Genomic DNA, 23,780 nt, shown 5'->3' on the forward strand with positions numbered 1-23,780 from the left:
GACAATACAATAAACTTGGACAGAGTCCACAGAGAACTAAGACCCAGAGACTTAACATCTGAAACCCCACGGGACGTGCTATGCAGAGTACACTTCTACAAAACCAAGGAAGCCATAATGATGAAAGCGAGAGACAGAGGAGAAATCGACTTTGCTAACTCAAAAGTGAAACTATTTCAAGACTTATCCAGACACACCTTACGCCAAAGAAGGGCCTTAAAACCAGTCCTAGATCTACTAAGGGAACGGGCCATCCGATATAAGTGGGGTTTCCCATTCGCTCTGATCGTGATAAAAGAAGGTAAATCTATTACAATAAGGTCACCCCGAGATATCCCAGCCTTCCTGGACAGCCTACAATTACCACAAGTGGAGACCCCGGACTGGGAATCCTGGGACTGGATCACTGGAGCTGGCTACAATCAAAACAACACCATCTCTACTAAACTTCGACCCCAAAGAGAGCGGACCCCACGAAGTGGCCAAAGCACACCAACAAAGAAAAGAATTACCTCGACATGAACTGAACTGAGCCCCTTAAACTCTCTTGGCCAATATAGGCCTGAGACACTCAACAGCAAAGCCTGAACTAAAACTAATAGCTGCCCACAAAGAAATCATTAATATGGCTCTAGTGCACTTGCTCACTATCCCCAGTGGTTAATATAACCTTGTATACCTCACTACCCCTTTTCTCACTATATTATAGTTCGCACTTGTTACTGACCTCCGTGCCTATACCCCCACATAGGCTACCACAGCTAAGGCAGGAATGCCTAGCCCATACCATAGATGGGTTAATTAAGGTTACGATATGCACTATAATTCACACCGTTAAATGGTCTGAAAATTGTATGATGACATTGCTCTTAATGTTACTGTTTTTTCTTTCTCCCCTTCAGTCGCTCAGTCGCTCCCATCCGTGTACGCTACGAAACCGACTTGACCATGTCTGACCTCATAACCTGCTCCTATAATGTCCGAGGCTTTAACTCCCCAATGAAGAGAGCACAAATCCTCACAGGTTTGCATAAACAAAGGGTTATGATTATTTTTCTACAGGAAACTCACTTTAAGACGGGTCACAGACCACAGTTTAAAAATAGATACTACAAAAATTGGTACTTCAGCGACAACCCAGATTCCAAAAGCAAAGGGGTCGCTATTGCCATACATAAGCAATTAAACTACTCTCTCCTAAATACTGTAATAGATCCCAATGGGAGATACATACTTATGAAACTAAATATCTCGGGACACATACCGACACTAGTAAACTGCTATGCACCAAATCAAAACCAACATAAATTCCTCGAAATGGTAGTGACCCGCCTTGAAGGTTTCCAAGAAGGTGTAACCATATTTGGAGGAGACTTTAATGTATCTCTTGACCCTACATTAGACACCTCCTCGGGTAAATCTAACCTCTCATATAACAAATTAAAACATATCAAAACCCAATTCCATAGCAACCAACTAATGGACAGTTGGAGAACATTTCACCCAGGGGAAAAGGACTATTCCTACTTCTCCCCGGTCCACCAAACATACAGCAGGATTGACTATCTATTTCTATCTCACGCTGCACTTGAATGGGTAACAGAAACCAAAATAGGAATTCAACTTCTCTCAGACCACGCCCCTATCTACCTAAAACTATCCTTACCCATATCTGAACGAAGGGCCTGGACATGGAGACTTAATGAATCTCTCTTAAGAGACAAAGATTGTATTTCAGATTTAAAATCTGAATTAAAATTCTTTAAGGAGGTACACGCCCCAGACACAACACATCCCGTTATAAAATGGGAAGCACTAAAAGCAGTACTTAGGGGAGTACTCATAAAACATGGATCCAGACATAAGAGAGCTCAATCCCAACTCATTACAGACCTTACCCAGAAAATTAGCAAACTAGAACAACTACATAAAAACTCTTTAACCGAAAACACCCTGACCGAACTCACAACCACCCGTGAATTATTGAAGGCAGAATTAAATAAAAAATCAACATATGCTTTACAGAAATGTAAAAGCCTTTATTACGAAAACAGCAATAAACCGGGTAAATTATTGGCACGGGCGGTCAAACAAAAGATAGGAATGTCTTATATCCCCGCTATCAAAACACAAAATGATAAAATTGTCTATAAAACCATAGAAATTGCCAGCACTATGCATAAATATTACTCGGATCTTTATAATATTAAAAAGCCCACAGATATAGCAGAAGGAGCCTTTCTCCAAAAAATAAAAGCATATATCAATAAGACCGCACTACCCTGCCTTAAGCAGGAAGAGAGAGACCTACTTGAAGAACCGATAGGACAGGCAGAACTATTATCCTCCATAAAAGCCTCCCCATCTGGAAAAGCCCCAGGACCAGATGGGTACACGGCTATATTCTACAAAACATTGAGATCCGAACTATCAGACCTGATGCTAGATGCCTTCAACAATTTAGACTCCAACCCATGCACACCTTCAGCAATGTTAGATGCCCATATCTCCTTAATACATAAGCCAGGGAAAGACCCTCTAACCTGTCCCAGCTACAGGCCTATATCACTATTGAACGTTGATATAAAAATATACGCCAAAATTCTAGCAGAACGACTCAAAACATACCTACCACACCTAGTAGATCTAGATCAAGTAGGGTTTGTGCCCCAGAGAGAGGCTAAAGACAACACGCTAAAGACTATTACAATACTAGATCATGCTAAGAGACATAAGATACCCATGCTGGCCCTGTCGACGGATGCCGAAAAGGCCTTCGACAGGGTCAGCTGGACCTTCCTCCGGGAATCTCTCGCCCAGATAGGGTTAGGACATAAAGCTATACACAGAATAATGGCACTATATAACTACCCCCGGGCCAGAATTAAGATTAACGGAAGCCTCTCAGAACCATTTAAAATTAGCAATGGAACAAGGCAGGGATGCCCCCTATCCCCACTCCTGTACGCTCTGGTCATGGAACACCTAGCTATTGCCATACGACAAAACTGTAATATATCAGGAGTGCAGATACGGGGCAACCACCATAAAACTGCCTTATATGCAGATGATCTACTGGTTTACATCACGCAACCATTAATATCTCTCCCAGCACTCATGCAAGAATTTAAGGAATACGGTGAATATAGTAATTTCAAAATTAATTTTGGGAAATCGGAAGCATTGAATGTATCATTACCCACACTGATACAACAATCATTACAAGACCATTACCCATTCAAGTGGAGCAAAGATTCCATAAAATACTTAGGTATCAACATCCCTGCTGATCAAACTAAGTTATATCAACTTAATCAGCATACACTCCTCACCCAGATAACCCATGATCTTAACTCCTGGCAGCCCTTACAACTCTCCTGGTTCGGCCGTATTGGCCTGATAAAAATGAACATTTTACCAAGGCTCCTTTACCAATTTCAAACAATACCTACAGAACCACCTAAGAGCTTTTTTGATAAACTGAATGCAATATTTTCTATTTTTATATGGGCAGGCTCTAAGCCCAGAATTAATAGGAAAATACTATTTCGCCAGAAGGCAAAAGGTGGGCTAGGCCTACCTAATATTAAAAAATACTGGGAAGCAACGGTCCTCTCAAGAGTAACAGAATGGTTCCAGCACCAAAAGACTAAAAGATGGGTACAGATAGAACAATCTATCTTGGACAGGCCACTACAAGCCCTCTGGTGGCTCCCCCCCTCCCAAAGACCAGATAGTGGGCTCTTACCAATAATCTGTAAAGAAACCATTCTACAAGCTGACAAACTACTGAAAAGCAGCCCTTCCTTAATCTATCGTACTGGACCACTCTCCCCAATCATAGGAAATCCCAACTTCCCCCCAGGTATGACCAAGGGAACTTTTCTAGGAAAGAGGTACAATGAGAGTTTTGTATGCATTCAAGCATTAAAGGATGGCAAACTACTCCCCTTGGTAACTATCTGCCCTGACGAGGCACATACTTTCTTGGCTCAGTTAAAACATGCCCAGCTACAGCACTGGTTGATGGACCCAGGTAACAAACAAAGTATAACCCTCCCCCCCACTCCCTTTGAAGAATTATGCTTACAAATAACCCCGGTGCAGCATACAATTTCGATATTATATCAGCTACTTACCGCTAGCAAAACTACCATGTTACCCAAATTCACTAGGAGGTGGGAGGGGGAGCTGCAAACACATCTCACAGGAGACCAATGGGGAAATTGCTTTTATCTTACGCATAAATTCTCTATAGCTTGCAAAGCTCAAGAGACAAATTATAAAATAATCTCAAGGTGGTACAAATGCCAGGTTCAGTTACCAAATATAAAAGGTCCCTCTTAGGCTTCTGCTTGGGGGCTGCCAGGACAGTGATACCACGCCACTGGAAATCTACTATCCCCCCAACTATAAATGAATGGGTTAAAGAGATGGGAAATGTAATGCGGATGGAAGAACTACTTAGTAATGTCCAGGGAACACCAGACAAATTTGTCTTGACATGGTCCCCATGGGTTATGTTCCTAGAATCTTATAAAGATAAATGAATGATACCGGACTAGGAGCACTACTAAAAAGCAGATTTATATGAAAAGGTCAAACGTTAACTGCTGGAAACGATATGAGGTTAATAACGGAGCGGCTGAGCGACTGAGCACTTCCAAGTCCTGTTCCGCTTATTATGGATATTCTCTCTCCCCTTTCATTCTCTGGTTTTTGGAAAAAGTTATTTCCCTCCCCCTCCTTACCATTCTTTTTTCCTTCAGTACCATATCAGACAACAACAGGGTAATATTGACAGCAACAGGAGACAACACTGTCACAGCTTAACTAAGTATAATAAATACTAAAAAGCTATTGTAAATAATCTTGTTAAAGCAGAATATTATGAAAACTGGTATAATATCACGCATGATTGCAAATAATTTAAGTATATTTGTCTCATCTCAATATATGAAGTGTCTATCATGCCTATAGTAAAAAGCGGTTCAGTTCTGATATGTACTGTATAAATACAAAACTGAAAATAAAGAATATACAAAAAAAAAAATACAAGTAGTATAGAGAGTTAAGAAAATATGTTAATGGCATCAGTCACAAAAAAGGGCTAACAGGATCCTTATACCTGGCTAAGCAGTTGGTGGTCAAAGCTCCAAGCTATTATGTTTGCTTGAGGGGTGCCCCATCACCAGGTAATCTGACAAAACACTAGTTTGTCATGGTGCTAGATAATAGCAAATTAATGGGAATGTTCACCTTTTATTGTTCTGCTGTACAGTGCTATGTTCAAAAAAGCACTATATAAATAAAACTATACAAACATACATACCTTCAGACAATAGTCCAAATTTAAACAGTCCCTTTCAGAAAAAAATATTTTTGTAAATAATTTTTATCATTTTAAATATTTTTTTTAAGCTGCAGACCATGTAAGCTGTGGATCAGCGATTCTAAAACACAGATTGGCTCTCTGCACTCTCTGTAGGGGATTTGGGATTTTCCAGACCAGGACATTGCAGTCAAATAATAAAAAAAAAAAAGTTTAAAAAAACTTTAAAACTTGTTCTGCATGCCTTATCCCTTCTGCAAAATTTGCAAAGCTTCATTTACATATCTCTGATACCACTGGCTAGCAAGATTCAGCCAACTGGATCAATGAAATGCAAATGAAGCAGGAGAGGGAAGACTTGCACAGTAACCAGTACAGTGTCAACTTCATGTTAAGGCAGAGTGCAAGTTGGTGTCTGCAATCCTTTCCAAAGAGAGAGGAGAGGGAGTTTTAGCTGTGCTGATCCTGTTCTGTTTCAAAACAAAACATTTTAAGAAATAAAGATGAATTAAAAAAGGGCTCTTCAAATTCAGAATATTGTCCTAATGCTAACATCCCCTTTAAGAACTGTGTCTTAAATTTCTCTTGAAACAAACTGCAGAGTTGTCTAGTATATAGCCTTCTATCCAGGATAAGATACAGGATTCTATCCTCCACTAAGCCTTGCTTTGAGTGCACTCTTGATAGCTGTCATAATCCACAGCAGTGATAGTGTGACTAGATCTTGGTGGGTTTGTCATGCATAAGTGGGATCCTAAAGAACTAAGTACACTCCACATAGCTTTGCAACACTAATGTGCTGTTTGGAGTCCCTCTGGGACAACAGTCGCAGTATCTTTGGAAGGAACATTGCTTCCCAGCCATAGTTACAAACTGCCATTGGCCCAATACACATGATTTTGCAGATAGGAGAAAGAACGGTTTGCATTAACATGTCAGGTCTTTCTTGGTCCTGTGAGATTTATTTTAGTACTAGTACTTTCTGAGGCATTTCCATCTGTACGCTAGACTAATGGTTTTTCAAATCTGATCTTAATAAAGATGTTAAATAAAAGAAATGAATGTCTTTTCGTTATATCTTAGATGCAGAGTTACTGTTAGAGCCCATGTTCTAGCCATAACTCTGCATCCAAGATGTCACCTGACAGACATTTTGGCTACAAGTCAGAAGGGTCGGAAGGTGTCCAGTTCAAAGTCTTCATTATTATGGGAAGTCAATGCCTTCTCAGTCTATAGGGCCATGGTTCTAGAAATGCATGACAGTGAGCCATGTCAAGCTGATCAGACTGATTTTAAAGGACATGTATACCTCACACACAAATTTAATCAGTGAACAGCCTCTTTGAGATCTTTCAATACCTGCCACACTGGTTGTCCAGATGTTAACAGTTAACATGCACAGTTGTTCTAAGCTCAGACACGCCCTCCAGTCTAGCAGCCAGTGAAGAGATGGCATTGCTGGTTCCCATAGAAACTCAGCTCTAGCCGTCTGCTTCAATTTTTTCTCCTGAGCTCAGCTTTACCTACAGTGCTCAAACAAAGCAAAACCTTAATCAAAGACAGTTCTGCCTGTGTCAGCCTGTATTCTTGATGAAATGTATGCTGAATAAAGGTCTTTGTGTGTGTATGCTGTTTGCAGATTTAAAAGACATGTAAACACCACACACAAAAATGTAATCAGTGAACAGCCTCTTTGAAATCTTTCAATACCTGTCACACTGGTTGTCCAGAGGTTAATAGTAAGGCTGCAGCATCCCCTTAAAGAATAAGTAAACCTTTTTTTATTATTATTAAAATTACTCTAAACAGCTTTCCAGATTGCCTACCTTTGTCCCTCTGTTCTTTCTGACCTGGTTGCTGAGTTACAAGCTACTCGAGTCCTCTCCTTCCTTGTTCAGCGTGAAGCTCCGCCCCTACTTCCTGTTCAGGTCTCTCACTACTCCGACAAGTCTAGTCGAAGTGGAGAGCCCTTCTGCGCATGTCTGGAGGCAGCAGGAGCCAGCCTGTGCATGAGCAGGCTTTTTTTTCCCCAGGAGGGTGGGGGCTTCTGCTCCTCCTGAAAAACTTTCAAACATGGCACATGCGACTGTGAAACACCAGGGGGAAGCGCTGGACAGGGTGGATTATGGTAGTCTTATATTAAAGATTAAGGTAGTCTTATATTGAAAATTAAGGTAGTGTAAAGTGTAGAGAATAGTAGTCTAAGGCTATATATATGATTTGTGTTTTAACATTTACATCTCCTTTGATCACTTAGATTTGCTTCTCCTCCTGTAACCCACTCGGCCCCCACCCTCAGGAATTTGCTTTGGCTGTTGGCTTGTGGGCATGCTCAGTTGTTCTAAGCTCAGATTACTAAACACCCCCCCTCAGTCTAGCAGCCAGTAAAGAGATAGCATTGCTGGTTCCCATAGAAACTCAGCTCTAGCTGTCTGCTTCAATTTTTTTCTCCTAACCTCCTCTCCTAGGCTCAGCTCAAACAAAGCAGAACTTTTATCGGAGACAGTTCTGCCAGTGTGAGCTGTTTTTAGATTTAAATGTAACTGATTATGTATCAGAGGCAAAATGGCCACCGGGTGAAAGCTGCTATTTGCTTTAGGAAAATGTGATGGTGCTAGAAAACAGAGGGGACATATGCAGTACAAATTATGCCATTTGGGTGAGGGAGACATGCCCAACTGATTACATTTGCCTACAATGTATGGCTTTACATGTCCTTTAAAGTGATACTGACACGAAAAAACTACTTTTCAAAATATGAATGTACATAAAAAGTTGCCTATAGGTCATGTTGATCTTTTTTCACTGATAGGGCTGCTTTTGTAAGTTATCGTTGCTTGAAGTTCCTAAACCTGACTGTTTTTCCAACCTGACTGTCACTTACAGCTTTCAATGCTAACAGACTCAAATATGGCAGCCCTCTCATAGAGGAACAATGGGGATCAGGATAGGTAATGTTCAAGCATTGGGCAAATACTTTTATAGCAAAATTATAAAGCTCATGCAAAGACAGTGTAATGATATATTTTGAAAAAGTTTAATTTTAGGTGTCAGTATCTCTTTAACAGACACATGCAGAACCATAGGAAGAGGAGCATCAATGTCCAAATGCAATTTTTTACCCAGCATTTTAAAACCTGCTCAATAGTTATCTGGCCAAACAGGTAGGCCGTAGCAGCCCATACAAGAGTGAAAAATATCTTAACTCGGCAAATGCAGTACCACCTTAGGTCTATTTATCACAAAAGACCAGTTTGGGCTTTGTCAAGATAACAAGTAAAAGATGGCTCAGCAACACTGATAGCAAAACCCTGTAAAAACACAACAGTACTATAAAGAAGGGGAAAAAAGACTCTCTTGCATAAATAAAACTCGTGTATAGAAATAAAAAGTATTGCAAGTTAAATTTCAATTTTTTTAGAGTCAGTGGTTCTTAAATGTACATATCGCTTACTATTTTATCATGCATCCCTCGCTGCAAGAAAAATAAAAATATAGTTTCAATACAAACACACATGCATATACGTTTTTGCTTTAATTACCTGGTTGGTTTTCTGGAGTGAAACCTAGAATAAAAGAAAAGAATGATAGGTCAAGAAACTATATAAAAAAAAAACAAAAAAACCTTTATGGGGGAGAAGATGGTTTAAGTCAGTGGGAGCAAAGAGAAAAACACTTTACCAAAAAATGAATTCTTCAAATATTTCTCTAATATGAAAACACACAGAACAGCTGTCTCAGACGTATATTGCTACAATTCAGCAAGGTAAAGAAGACAATTTTCCTTATTTTTTACATTTCCTGGTTAATAAAACAACTCTTAATTATTGTAGAAAATAGTATAAATTTCCTTCCCTTCATTCAGAAATATTGATTCAGATTAATATATGTAAATTCATTCATTAAAGGAGAAGGAAAGGCTAGTAAAGAGTTAATCTCAAGGTGCAGGCATACCTTCAGTTGTCTCAATAGTGCCCTTAAGTCTCCCCATATGTCACCTGTTCAGATGATCAGAAGCCAAACAGGAGGAAAAAACGCAGAGCTGTAAATAAAGTTCCCATAATGCCTCACTCCTGCACCAAGACCAAGTGTACATGCTCAGTTTGTAAGACTATGAGGAAGCTTCCTGCTGATTGGCTCAGATCCACATTCCAATGGGGGGGAGGTTCTTAGCATTCTTCAGGGATGAGGGAGCAGGAGAGGGGAGAAAGCAGAGAGCTGCGTATCTCTGGCACATGAATTACAAACACAAGAAATCTTTTGACAGAGAAGTCAGTGCAGCATTTCTGTGAGTGCTTATGGCTGTATTTACATAAACCTTTCTGATAAAGCTTACTTAGTTTTTACCTTTCTTTCTCCTTTAAAGGAATAAATCAATTAATAGAGCTTCTCCAGCAGAATCCTGCATTGAAATAGGTTTTTTAAAAACCCAAACAGATTTTATTCAATTTTGAAATTTCACATGGGGCTAGCCATATTTTTAACTTGCCAGGGTGCCACAGCCATGTGACTTATGCTCTGATACATTTCAATCACACTTTAGTGCTGAGCTGCAATTTAGAGTGATATCAATCCCCCTCCCTTTCTCCGCATCAGCCGATCAGCAGAAAAATGGCAAGATACCAGCTACCTGACGGCTGTAGTAGATATCAGAATAGCACTCAATAGTAAGAAATCCTGGTTTGGGACTCCTTCAGTTACATGGGAGTAGGAGAAACAACAGGTTATCTAAAAGCAGGTAAGGGTAAAGACACACAGAGCTACTAGTAGCAGCTACTTGTCACAGCTAATAAACAGACAATGCTGATCATTTACTGATAATTGTCTCTATGTGTGTTTTAGCAGAGGCAATTCTCAATATTGCCTGAGTAGAGTAGAGTGTAACTGAAATGGGCTTCTGTCCTACGTGGGTGATGTTCCATTCTGTAGCTACAGCAGTTTCAAGCTTTGTTGCAGACAAAACAAATGACGTGGTGCACAAATGCCCTTTTTTATGGAAAAGGCTGTGTTTTAAAGTAATTCAAGCTGATCTGAACAACAATTCACCATTAAATGGCAGTTCCCTTGTTCTAAAGCTATTGTGTTTCAAAGATTGTTTGTGCTGTCAGCAGAGTAAGCCAAATGGTGTGGCACTCTTACATCTCCTATGACGAGATAATCCCTGTTTATTTTGCAAGGCAAGTTCTACAACATAGCGGTTTGTGACAAATGTCATAAGACGACATACTGTTTTAATAATGCAAATCTTCACACTAACTTTCATTGTGAAACGATATATCTAGCTTTGACATATAAACTGCATTAGTGCCAAATATCCTAATCTAAGTAAACCGTATTACAGGTCAAGTTTTCAATTCATCAAAAATTCCATCAGGGCACTGCGATTTTTTTTTTTTTTTTTTTGCCACCTATCAAAAAGATGTATGCAAATTGCCAACATACAAAAATAATTGAACTGTTTCAATGCAGTAGAACAACAGTATTTTAAAAGGGATGCTCGCCTACAGACAATAGTCTGAATTTGAACAGCCCCTGTCCGACTGAAAAAGCATTTTTGTAAATCATCTTTATAATTTTAAATGTTTAGTTTTGAACCTACAAACCATATAAGATATGGATCAGTGGTGCTAAAACTCTTCTGAGCTGCTTTTTCCTCCCTTTATAGGGGACTATTTAAAACAGTGCTGTCCAACTGGCGGCCTGCGGTGTGTGGCCCCCCACCTGTCTGGCTGCTTTGATGGCTTACCTTAGTGTAAACTTTAAATGGTATCAGTACTGAGATTAACTGGCCCCCTGCATGGTTCTCACCTCAGATTCAGGCTGTAATTCTCCTGTATTGTTTAAAAATGTAATCCCCTGTACTGTTCACACCTTTTAATACCTGCATTGTTCACCCCCTGCAGTGTTCACACCTTAGGCTCAGGCTGTAATCACCACCATTGTTCACCTGTTCACACCTCAGTATGTAGGTACTGCCTGGACTATGCTGCCTGTGTGTATGGCACACACAGAGAGCATAGGGTAGGCAGAGTATGGTACACACAGGCAGGGTAGGGCAGGCAGAGCATGGCACACACAGGCAGCTAAGGGCAGGTAGAGTATGGCACATACAGGCAGCTAAGGGAAGGTAGAGTATGGCACACACAGGCAGCATAGGGCAGGGAGGGTATGGCACACACAGGAAGGGTAGGGCAGGCAGAGCATGGCACACACAGGAAGGGTAGGGCAGGCAGAGCATGGCACACACAGGAAGCTAAGGGCAGGCAGAGTATGGCGCACACACAGGCAGCATAGGACAGGCAGAGTATGGTACACACAGGCAGGGTAGGGCAGGCAGAGTATGGCACACAGACAGCATAGGGCAGTTAGGGTATGGTACACACAGGCAGGGTAGGGCAGGCAGAGCATGGCACACACAGGCAGCTAAGGGCAGGTAGAGTATGGCACATACAGCCAGCATAGGGCAGGGAGGGTATGGCACACACAGGAAGGGTAGGGCGGGCAGAGCATGGCACACACAGGCAGCATAGGACAGGCAGAGTATGGCACACACAGGCAGGGTAGGGCAGGCAGAGTATGGCACACAGACAGCATAGGACAGGCAGAGTGCTGCCTGTGTGTGCCATACTCTGCTTGCCCTATGCTGCTTGTGGGAGGTGAACCTGGCAGGGGTTGTTGTGGGAGTTTGTTAGCAGTTGGAAATAGCCATTAAATGGTCCCTAAGGTGTGTAATTATGTACTAGGGGTTGCTGTGCTATCCACAGGGGAGGAGGAGGCATATGGAATTTAAGGGTATATCTTAATATGACATAATATAATTCTTTCACATATGAATGACAGTTGATATCCCCACAGTAAGGACCAAGCATTTGGGATTTTGCTGTGCTACCACCATTGTGATAAAATAGGTGTGGTTTGAAGTGGGTGTGGTTTAAAAAAGGGGAGTGGTCAAAACTGGCTTCCATTAGCGGCCCTCCACCATGTATGCTAGAGAAATTCCGGCCCTCGGCACCGCACAAGTTGGACAGCACTGATTTAAAACGATATGTTTCAAAGCTACAGAGTAGGAACAACGCTGCTAAAACTCTCACTGATCTGCTCTTTGCTCTCTCTGTAGGGGATGTCTCAGACCAGGACGTTGCCAGCAGCCCAAAAAAGAAAAAAATCCCACTAAACTGGTCCTGTGGCCTTGCCTCTCCTGCTTCATTTGGTTATATTTGATACCACTGGCTGGTAAGATTCAGCTAATCTGAAATGCAAGCAGGAGAGGGAAGGTATTTGCAGCAACCAGTTCAGTGGGCAGAATGCAAGTTAGTGTCGGCAATCCTTCTGGAGAGGGATGTGAGAGCAGACAGCAACAGTGTTGATCCTGGTCTGTAGCTTCAAAACTAAAAATTTTAACTAATAAAGATAACACACAAAAATTACAATTTTTTTTTTTATTCTGATAGGGGCTCTCCAATTTCTGACTACTGTCTGAAGGTGAACATCCCCTTTAAGATGGCCATACACATTAAAATCCATCTTTTACCAATTTGCATATCTACATATCAGTTGATTGGAAGAGGACTGCATCAATGTGGCTATGAGGTCATTATCGATAGGAAGACCCATACACAGGCAGATAAGATGCTTACTCGTTCCAAAGGGGCTGAATGGGCAGTTTTATTTTGCCACATATGGCCAGCTTTAACACCAGATAAAATATAATCCTGTTTGTGTCATAGATCATAGATTCTACAGTGGCTTGCAAAAGTATTTGGCCCCCTTGAACTTTTCCACATTTTGTCACATTACAGCCACAAACATGAATCAATTTTATTGGAATTCCACGTGAAAGACCAATACAAAGTGGGGTACACGTGAGAAATGGAACGAAAATCATACGTGATTCCAAACATTTTTTACAAATAAATAACTGCAAAGTGGGGTGTGCGTAATTATTCAGCCCCCTGAGTCAATACTTTGTAGAACCCCCTTTTGCTGCAATTCAAGCTGCCAGGCATTTAGGGTATATCCCTACCAGCTTTGCCCATCTACAGACTGAAATCCTTGCCCATTCTTCTTTGCAAAACAGCTCCAGCTCAGTCAGATTAGATGGACAGCCTTTGGGAACAGCAGTTTTCAGATCTTGCCACAGATTGTCCATTGGATTTAGATCTGGACTGTGACTGGGCCATTCTAACACATGGATATGTTGTGTTTTAAACCATTCCATTATTGCCCTGGCTTTATGTTTAGGGTTGTTGTCCTTCTGGAAGGTGAACCTCCGCCCCAGTCTCAAGTCTTTTGCAGACTCCAAGAGGTTTTCTTCACAGATTGCCCTGTATTTGGCTCCATCCATCTTCCCATCAACTCTGACCAGCTTCCCTGTCCCTGCTGAAGAGAAGCCCCCCCCAAAGCATGATGCTGCCCCCCATATGTGACAGTGGGGATGGTGGGTTCAGAGTGATGTGCAGTGTTAGTTTTCCGCCACACATAGCATTTTGCATTTTGGCCAAAAAGTTCCATTTTGGTCTCATCTTACCAGAGCACCTTCTCCCACATGTTTGCTCCCCCCCCCCCCCACCCCCCCACATGGCTTGTGGCAAACTGCAAACGGGACTTCTTATGGTTTTCTGTTAACAATGGCTTTCTTCTTGCCACTCTTCCATAAAGGCCAACTTTGTGCAGTGCCCGACTAATAGTTGCCTATGGACAGATACCCCCACCTGAGCTGTAGATCCCTGCAGCTCCCCCAGAGTCACCATGGGCCTCTTGGCTGCATTTCTGATCAGCGCTCTCCTTGTTCGGCCTGTGAGTTTAGGTGGACGGCCTTGTCTTGGTAGGTTTACAGTTGTGCCATACTCCTTCCATTTCTGAATGATCGGTGGAACAGGGCTCCGTGGGATGTTCAAGGCTTTGGAAATCTTTTTGTAGCCTAAGCCTGCTTTAAATTTCTCAATAACTTTATCCCTGGCCCGTCTGGTGTGTTCTTTGGACTTCATGGTGTTGTTGCTCCCAATATTCTCTTAGACACCCTCTGAGGCCATCACAGAGCAGCTGTATTTGTACTGACATTAGATTACACACAGGGGCACTCTATTTAGTCATTAGCATTCATCAGGCAATGTCTATGGGCAACTGACTGCACTCAAGACCAAAGGGGGCTGAATAATTACGCACACCCCACTTTGCAGTTATTTATTTGTAAAAAATGTTTGGAAACATGTATGATTTTCGGTCCACTTCTCACGTGTACACCACTTTGTATTGGTCTTTCACGTGGAATTCCAATAAAATTGATTCATGTTTGTGGCTGTAATGTGACAAAATGTGGAAAAGTTCAAGGGGGCCGAATACTTTTGCAAGCCACTGTATGTTGCCAAAGCTAACAAACCTGCAGGCAGTGCCATTTACTGCACTGCATATTTACACTGCAACATGCTGGCCACATTGAAAGGATATACGCAGTACATATGATGCAGTGTGGAAGAGAAGTGCCCAACTTATATACATGGTAAGAAAATATAGGGTTTACATGCCCTTAAACATAAATTCAAAGTAGAGATGCACCGAATCCAGGATTCGTTTCGGTATTCGGCATTTTTGGCAGGGTTTGGTTTTGGCCAAATCCATGGTCCTGGCCCAACCAAATCTGAATTAGCATAAATTAGCATTTGCTAATTAGTATTTTCGCCACCAATGAGCAGAGGAGGTAAACAAGTAGTGCTTAGGGAATCACCGCAAAGTACAGAAGTTAATATGTGGAAACGCGCGGTTTTTTTTTTTACACTGTATAAAATACAGTCATGGCCAAAATTGTTGGCAACCCAGGAATTTTTCCAGAAAATCAAGTATTTCTCACAGAAAATTATAGCAGTAACACATGTTTTGCTATACACACACAAAGGGAATAAACATGTGTATAGCAAAATGTGTTACTGCAATACGTTTCTGTGAGAAATACTTGATTTTCTGGAAAAATTTCTGGGGTGCCAACAATTTTGGCCATTACTGTATTTGTTTTTGCCCAGTGTAATTACCTGAGTGCTAAACACACTGGTTTTTTTCTTCTTTTTAATTTACTTTTATTGAATTGTTAATGTTTTACTGCATTTTAAGTTTGCCATTGCTGGACATTGTTTGTTTGTGCCCATAAAAAATTGATTGCACAGAAGACTGGCGTTTAATCTCTTGGGAGATTATTATTTTTATTGCTTTTATCAGATGTATTGTATGTATAGTGATTTTATTGAATCAGTACTACTCTGTATTACTTATTTTGGTTGGAGAAATTATTTTTGCAATAGTTTTATCTTCATCTCTTTATGTTTATATGAAAACTGAGTGTCATGCTCCTAAATGAACATACAAACAAATCTGATAGAGACAGATGATGGGCCAAACTTTCTCAGAAACAGCATGAGATGCCTGTATGTACTTATCTCAAAATACTTCATGCCACTACTGTTGCAAAAGTAGACCATAAAATTATTTTTAACAGAAAAAATATCACTCAAAAAACAAAATCTGAATTTCAGTACTTTGAAATGAAAAAAATCAGAGATTTGTAGGATTTGTATTCCAGTAAAATAAAGAACTAGCAAAGAGGATACTTTTGCAATGCATTGTATAGTTTTTCTAGGTAAACTAAAATTTCCCCCAGGAAATGCCCCTAAAGTTAATGAGCACAAAATGCTCAAAAAAATGTGTGGCATTTATGAAAATAAAGTATAAAATTTGTTTGGCATTTAAAGTGTTAAACAGGAAGTAAAGGCTTCCCACAAATTGTTTTACTACCATTTAGCAGACAAAAATGCTGTATATACTAAAGCTGCACTCATCTGCAAAACACGGTGAGCAGTCGTGTCCTGCTTGACCTGCCGTTTAAACAGAGAGGGAAAAGTGAATTTTTTTGCAGCATGAGAAATGAAGCTACAGATCCAAAGTTACAGACACCCAAATAACCAAACCCCACATTATTAATCAGGAAATCATTTTATTGCGTGCAGGAGATGGAAATGTGGCCAAAACCTGCAAAGGTTACTTTTACTGTTTGCCAATGCAGTCAACTGCCCCTCTTGGGTCATAAGTAGCCTGCATGAATCCATATTGGTGGCTAAACAATCCTTTGGGCTTATTTAATGTTTTACATTTAGGTTTAAGGCAGTGATCCCCAACCAGTGAATTATGAGCAACATGTCACCAACCCCTTGGATGTTGCTCTCAGTGCCCCCAAACCAGGGAGTTGTTTCTGAATTTCTGACTTGCTTGCAAGTTTTGGTTGAATAAAAACACAATTTACTACAGGTATCGGACCCCTTATCTGAAAACCCGTTATCCAGAAAGCTCCGAATTACGGAAACTCTGTCTCCCATAGACTCCATTTTAATCAAATAATCCAGAATTTTAAAACTGATTTCCTTTTTCTCTGCAGTAATAAAAAAAGTACCTTGTAATTGATCCCAACTAAGACATAAAAAATCCTTATTGGATGCAAAACAATACTATTGGGGTTAATTAAGGTTTTATTGATTTTTTTTAGCAGACTTAAGGTATGGAGATTCAAATTACGGAAAGACCCCTTATCCGGAATACCCTTGGTCCCGAGCATTCTGGATAACGGGTCCTTTACCTGTACCAAATAAAGCCTCCTGTAAGCGGATAGTGTGCATAGAGGCTGCCTAACAGCCAATCTTAGCCCTTATTTGGCACCTCCATGAACTTTTATTATGCTTGTGTTGTTCCCATATTACATTTGACTTTGGCTCAGGTCAAGAAAGGTTGGGGACCCCTGCCTTAAGGTATGGTATTTCAAATAATAGAAAAATCCCTTATCCAGAAAATCCAAGGTTCCAAGCATTCAAAAAAACAAACAAACAAAAAAAAAACACAGAGAGACATAGAGCTACTAGTAGCAGCTACTTGTCACGGCTACTAAAAAAGACAATGCTGATCATTTACTGATAATGGTCTGTACGTGTGTTTTAGCAGCAGCAGTTCTCACTTGTCTATGGCTGGGTATTTTCTGGAGTTAAGTAGTATGGAAAAAGTAGTTGCCACTAGTAGCCCAGTGTGTCTTCACCCTTAAGTTTTTTTTTTTGTTTTTTTTTTTTGAATGCTTGGAACCTTGGATAAGGGATTTTTCTATTATTTCTACAATTGGTGTCTGCCAATTATTTAATATTAAGAACATCCTCCAATTTGTATTTTTAGGGTTGTATCCTACAATCTTTAGTCTGAATGTTAGTTTCAGATGGTTGCATTTAAACATACGACTGATATCTGATCGTTTATCGGAAGAAGACTAAAATCTGAACGCGTGTCGCCAACTTTAATTAGGATTCTATGGAAATGGCATTTCCATATTATGGATCTTTCTGAATAATAGGTTTCTGAATAACACATCCCATACCTATAGTGATAGTTTTCTATGCCCCATTATATATATGTACACAAGGGGTGCAAGCAGGTCCTACAGCCAGTTACAGACTCCTTGGACTCACAGACTTTCTGTATAAGAAGAGTCTATTTAGGTCTGGAAACCTGAAGCATTGTAAATGTTTTGCTGTCGACAAAGGTAGTACACTCCTTTATTGTCTCTGTATTTTCACAGCTGATGTCATGAAAGCAGCACAGAGCAGCCATTCATAATGACAGGACTGAAGACCCACGGCCACAGAAAATTTCCAAGCCCTCTCCTCTAAAGTTTGAAACAGACTGGATGGCTTTGACAAGTTGTTGTGGGAGGGGTGTGGGGGCTTCGCTGTAGCAGGGGGTGGAGGAAGCAATCAATGTTCCTTTTGTGCAGTCAGAGCTAAGAGCAGTTCTGGTGTAAGAGTTGATTATCTAATTTTTTTTTTAATGTACAGAACTGAACTTGCAATTTATGAAAAATCGTCTCCCCTCATATAAGCAGTATTCCACTAAATTTTCTTTAGAACAATAAGAGAAATACGCAATGACTGCTCAGACTCCATTTCTGCTGGATGAACCAAAAGGAGTTTCACAGTGAGCAGTAACGACAATAACATGCAAAGTACTTTTCAGAAAGAATTTGTTTTCCTTTAGTGCTGTCTTATATAAAAAGCACAGCGTGAGGACTAAACATATTGTGTATACTGAATACTCATTAAATGCATATATACATTTAACCATAAGTGAGAGCCAAAATAATATTTGCTGTGTTGAAAGCATTTCCCATTGACACTAACAGAACAATTTATGGTTATTAAAGACAATGTATAATTAATATATACGTACGAAAGCAGTTCATATTAAAAGTAGCAAACGGGGAACTGCAGTCACATATAACATGTTGTTTTGCTATGATATTGTGCAAAAGAAGTCACTTAGATATATACTTTATTTCTTTCATCACAGCTAAGAATAAAAAATGTTTCCTCCCTCAGTTTAAAGGAACAGTAACACCAAAAAATTCAACTGTATAAAAGAAATTCCAATATAATGTACTGCTGCTCTGCACTGGTACAACTGGGGTGTTTCCCTCAGAAACACTACTATGGTTTATATAAAGAATGCAGCTGTGTAGCCATGGGGGCAGCCATTCAAAGGAGAAAAGGCACAGGCACTTAGCAGATAACAGATAAAACACTATTGTATTCTACAGAGCTTATCCGTTATCTGCTATGTAACCTGTGCCTTTTCTCCTTTTTTTCCAGCTTGAATGGCTGCCCCCATGGTTACACAGCAGCTTATTTATATAAACTATAGTAGAGTTATTGTAGCAAACGCACAACTTTTACCAGTGCAGGGCAACAGTATATTATATTTCTTTTACTTTAAAACTCTTTAATTTTTTGGTGTTACTGGTCCTTTAAACAAGAAGACCCTCAAGATCTTTTCGCTGATTGCCAAAAGCAATTATGTTTGCTTGGCCACTGCCAATGGGAAGTGAGCAGGTGCTTCTGCTAAAATAAGTAAGAGCTTCTGGATCACAGGCTTCAGCAACATCCCACTGTACACAGAGTCAAGGCAGCATGGTTGAAGTGCTAGTGCCGTGTCCCATAGCTTCCTCACTCATCTGCTTTATGCATATGTGTGGCATGCACATAGATACACCTCAATTTTGCCTCTCCTGTATTATATGTACATGTCCCTCAGAGGCAGGTGGGATAGACCATTTCGCAATTGAAGCCAGTATACCAGAAAAAATCCCTCAGCTAAGGTTTCCAATCAGCTTGTTTTGGTACAGTTTCACAATAAAAAAGGTAACAATGGAAAGGGGAAAAAAAAGTTGACTTTAAAACTGACTTGTAAAATATTGATAGTGTACACATAGTTTTTAAAACTTTTAGTCATAGACATTGATATTCTGAAACCATTTGCGGAAGAGATAAGCAGAAAGATAAGTAATATAAATTAACAATAATAATAAAATTGTAAGATCATAGAGTAAGACCAATTGCAAATTTGCAAGAAAAAAAGGACATTCTATAACATATCAAATGTTAACTTAAAGGTGAACCATCCCTTTAATGTGCTACTCACACATTTGCAAGCTCACCATGCATCTGCCAACATCCTAACAGTAGCAAAGTGGTTGAAAAAATGTACAAAAACCATGGCGATTACGTAAATCCTTACTTAACTCATCCCTGTTTCCTAGACTTTACATGGGTTTATCCTATAGGCTACAGCTCACCCACTGGGTTTGAAGCTGAAGCCAGGACAATAGCTGATCAGATTCCCAACTACAAACCCATGTAAATGGGATTTTTTTAAGAGTTTGGAATTCATTACCAGGATTCCTTTTGTTTGCTTTTGTCTGTGTGAGGCAGTCTCCTCAACCTTATTTATTTGTTTGTAGAACCACATGGTGACTCTACCTAAGCTGATCAGAAAACCCTGCACTACACTGATGAGCCTCAAGGTGGGTGAAACCGGTCTGTAGTTGGGAATCTGATCAGCTATTGTCCTGGCTTCAGCTTCAAACCCAGTGGGTGAGCTGTAGCCTATAGGATAAACCCATGTAAATGGGATTTTTTTTTTAAGAGTTTGGAATTCATTCCCAGAATTCCTTTTGTTTGCTATCTGGCGCATACAAACTTAAAATAAAGAAAAATGGTTGTGAACCTTTTAAATTCAGAAAATAAAATATTAAACACACTAATTTACTGGTTATGTAATATTTTTGGTATGTACTGATGTCAAGATATATACAAACTTTAGAGGGAACACTGCAGTTAGGGGCAATGATTGTTTAAGTAATCTCAATACCAGAAATTATCAAAACCAGTGGTGGAGAATTCTGTTTTTAGAAAAACATTGTCACAAAACCAGCTCTACTACTCTGCTGTGGAGACAGGGTGAGGCTGATACACAACATCCTATTCACCTTGAACCTCATAATTACCAACACAATTAACTGTGCTGTGTTATCCTACTAAGGCGGCAACCTTTAATTAAAGGGTACCAGATATTTGTACTTACAGCATATCATCTTGAAATGTGATCTACACAAAGAAAAAATCAGATCACTGCTATGCTCCAGCCTTATACCCCAGCAGTGTTTTAAAGGGCTAGGGTATAGTACTGAAATGTCAGGCCTTTTTAGCTCTTACCTTCACTTCTTACAATAGTTTAGACTAGATTGCTTTGCCCTTACATTACCAGTCACTTTATTCACAGGCATCATTTGACTCATTTGTTACTTATCCATAAATCCATATATATTTTAAATGTACCATTAGAGTAATTTTTCTTTAACACCCATTGTCCGAAAAATTATACAATTATAACCGCTCTACAATTAATTATTTATAACTATTCTCTTTCTCTTCTTATAGTGCTAAGTGTTGTCCATGAGAATTTTGTACAATGGTTTAAAAACGCTGGTTTAACTGCAACCCCAACACAGAATGGGGTGTCAATTTTGCATAGTGATCATTATTTTTTTTTCTATTCCAGACCAAATTGTATTTTAATATGTTACTGATTGGCCAGCAAGGATAAAGACTTGATAGGGGGAGAAAAGGTTAACTCCAAATATTTTTAAGCCATCTGTATTTCCATCCAGTCCTGCACTTACATTCATGATTACTGGGCTGCGTATATTATGTTTCTCCCTCATTCTCCCAGTCAGTCATTCTCATCCCTATTATTCATTATACAAAAGATTACAAATCTGTACGATTATCTATCATCTCCCTCATCACCACTGTGTGAACATGACTTTTATCTAGCATGTCTAAAGCTGGTCACATACACAGTTACTTCATACATCCAGTTTGCCAAACAAATTCAATGATCCATCAGATCAGGGGGAAACAATAGTTTTTTCCCATTTAAAAAGTGAACCTTTCGATTGCTAAACTACCTGCACCGGGAAGGAATATGTGCAAAATTAACAAGCTTGAAGACTTGTTCAGTAAGCACATGTACATCCCCAAATGTGGTTGTGTGGGTGACATATTTTTTGGCCAAAATAATATTGTTTTTCGGAAACCAGAGTGCTGGATCTAATCCTTATCAATGGCAGGCGCCCTTTAAGAGAGGCCAAAAATAGGCCTCAAGGCATTCTAGGTGTGAAATAAAAGTGCATTTTTCTAACAATGACTAGGAGTAATGTAATAAAAGTCTAAGTTCTAGTAATTTATATTCAACCAATCAGAAGGTAGCATTTACTGGTCACCTGTCTATGAACATAAAAGGTTGCTTAATTAACAGTACCAACATAAAGCAGTGAAGAATTCTTTTGGAGAGAAAACATCTAAGCCCTTGTGGTTTAATATTGTGGGAGCACCACATTGCCATCTTCTTGCTGGATCCTACAACCACATCTGGTGTGCACATGAAGCAGAATGAAAACTTAGAAGTTGAAAGCTATATTTTCACACTTCTGCTCAAATGCACATTGTGCTCCTACAGCAGTACACCGGGCCGGTGCAGTTTTCAGTGAATAGGAGAAATGGGGAGTGGGGTCTGAGGTAAAAATTATAATTATTGTCTATAATTTGGCACCTTTTTAGTGAATAAGCTTTTCCTTCTCCTGTGCGTCTGTCTGATCAGCTTTCAAATATCTTTAAGGTAATTAAGGCAACCCAACAAAAATCGAATGTAATTCTAATTCCTTCAATATCTTAATTATATACTGAGCAAGAATCAAATCTGATTTGGAGCTGAATACCAGAAGCAAGTTTTTCAGCTTGTATATACTGCCAGAGGGCCTGAAATTACTTCATGCCAGTGTGCTTATGTCTGGGTAATGCAAATCTCACGCTGTGCCCAAGGCAATGTCTGAAGCTTCCCATACCGCCATGACTAATGCTTGATCTACTTAGACCTGGCGTATCCCACCTCCATGATTGTTGACAGCACTAAGGAGGAGTCAAATATAACATTGGGAATTTAAATACTGGATCAATCACACAAAAACCCATTATGCAGAAAGCAATTTAAAAAAAAGCCATTTACTAACAGACTTCTAATTAAATAAGCAGTTCTTCATTTCTGATGTTATGCAAGCTAGTATAAATCTAAATTGATGGCAAAAAAATTTGACTGATCTTTTTTAACCTAGGTCCCAAGCATTCTAAATGAGAGATCCAATACCTGAACAAGCATTAGACGTCTTGTTAGCCAGATATATGAAATCAGATCGGTCAGTAACGTTAAGGTTTCTTTCTTGAAATCATTTGGGATGCAAGATGGCATCAGTTCTTGCAAAGGTCAAGGCTTGTAGCAACAACATATTCTGCCTTTATTTGTAATTGCCTATTTTTTGCTATTTATTGCACCAAACAGGTCCACTGTAGGGTTAGCGGTAGATTGTCGGAATGCTGATGTATCATTGGGCAGGGAATTTTAGTGAAGCAGTGATTCTAGCACGATTTCTATCATTGACAGGTATACAGATTTGCTAGACATGCACACTATATGGCAGACGCACACTTTGGTCTACTTTTACGATCACCTCATGTGTTAAGGTGCCCATACACGGGCCGATCTGGCAGGTTAAAAAATCTAGTCGGATCGGGGAACGTATCGGCTCGTTGATGCGGTCCCCGGACTGACTTTGCCTATACCCGCCTTAATAATTTGATCGTTTGGCCCCAGGGCCAAACAATAAAATTATCCTGGATTCTCCCGATATCCCCCGACATTGCCAAGCGAGCAAATCTTAAGGTGTATGGGCACCTTTACTCTGCTTCAAACAAATTGACTTTACTGCATAATACTGAAAAAACAAAAACAAAACAAAACACATAGGAGCGGATTTATTATTGCTCAAGCCTCCAGGTTCACCTTTAAGATACATTTTAGTATGTTATAGAATGTACTATTCCTAGCAACTTTGCAATTGGTCTTCTTTCATTTTTTTAATAGTTTCTGAATTATTTGCCTTCTTTGGCTACATCTTTCCAGCTTTCATATTCTTTATATTTCTGTTCAGTCCCTCCTCTACTCATGTTCCAGTCTCTCATTCACAGCACGGCCCGTTTGC

General features: G+C 39.9%; 1 protein-coding gene across 7 annotated transcripts in view; it reads right to left on the reverse strand.

The window, feature by feature from the left end:
- arhgef12 (Rho guanine nucleotide exchange factor 12) overlaps nt 1-23,780 on the reverse strand; it is a 105,854-nt gene that overhangs the window by 72,338 nt on the left and 9,736 nt on the right. For all 7 annotated transcript variants that reach the window (XM_031905189.1, XM_031905188.1, XM_031905187.1 and 4 more), the window contains 1 exon segment: nt 8,875-8,898. In XM_031905189.1, coding sequence (XP_031761049.1) covers nt 8,875-8,898 — 24 coding nt within the window.

Source organism: Xenopus tropicalis, chromosome 7 (assembly GCF_000004195.4).
Source record: "Xenopus tropicalis strain Nigerian chromosome 7, UCB_Xtro_10.0, whole genome shotgun sequence".
NCBI lineage: Eukaryota > Metazoa > Chordata > Amphibia > Anura > Pipidae > Xenopus > Xenopus tropicalis.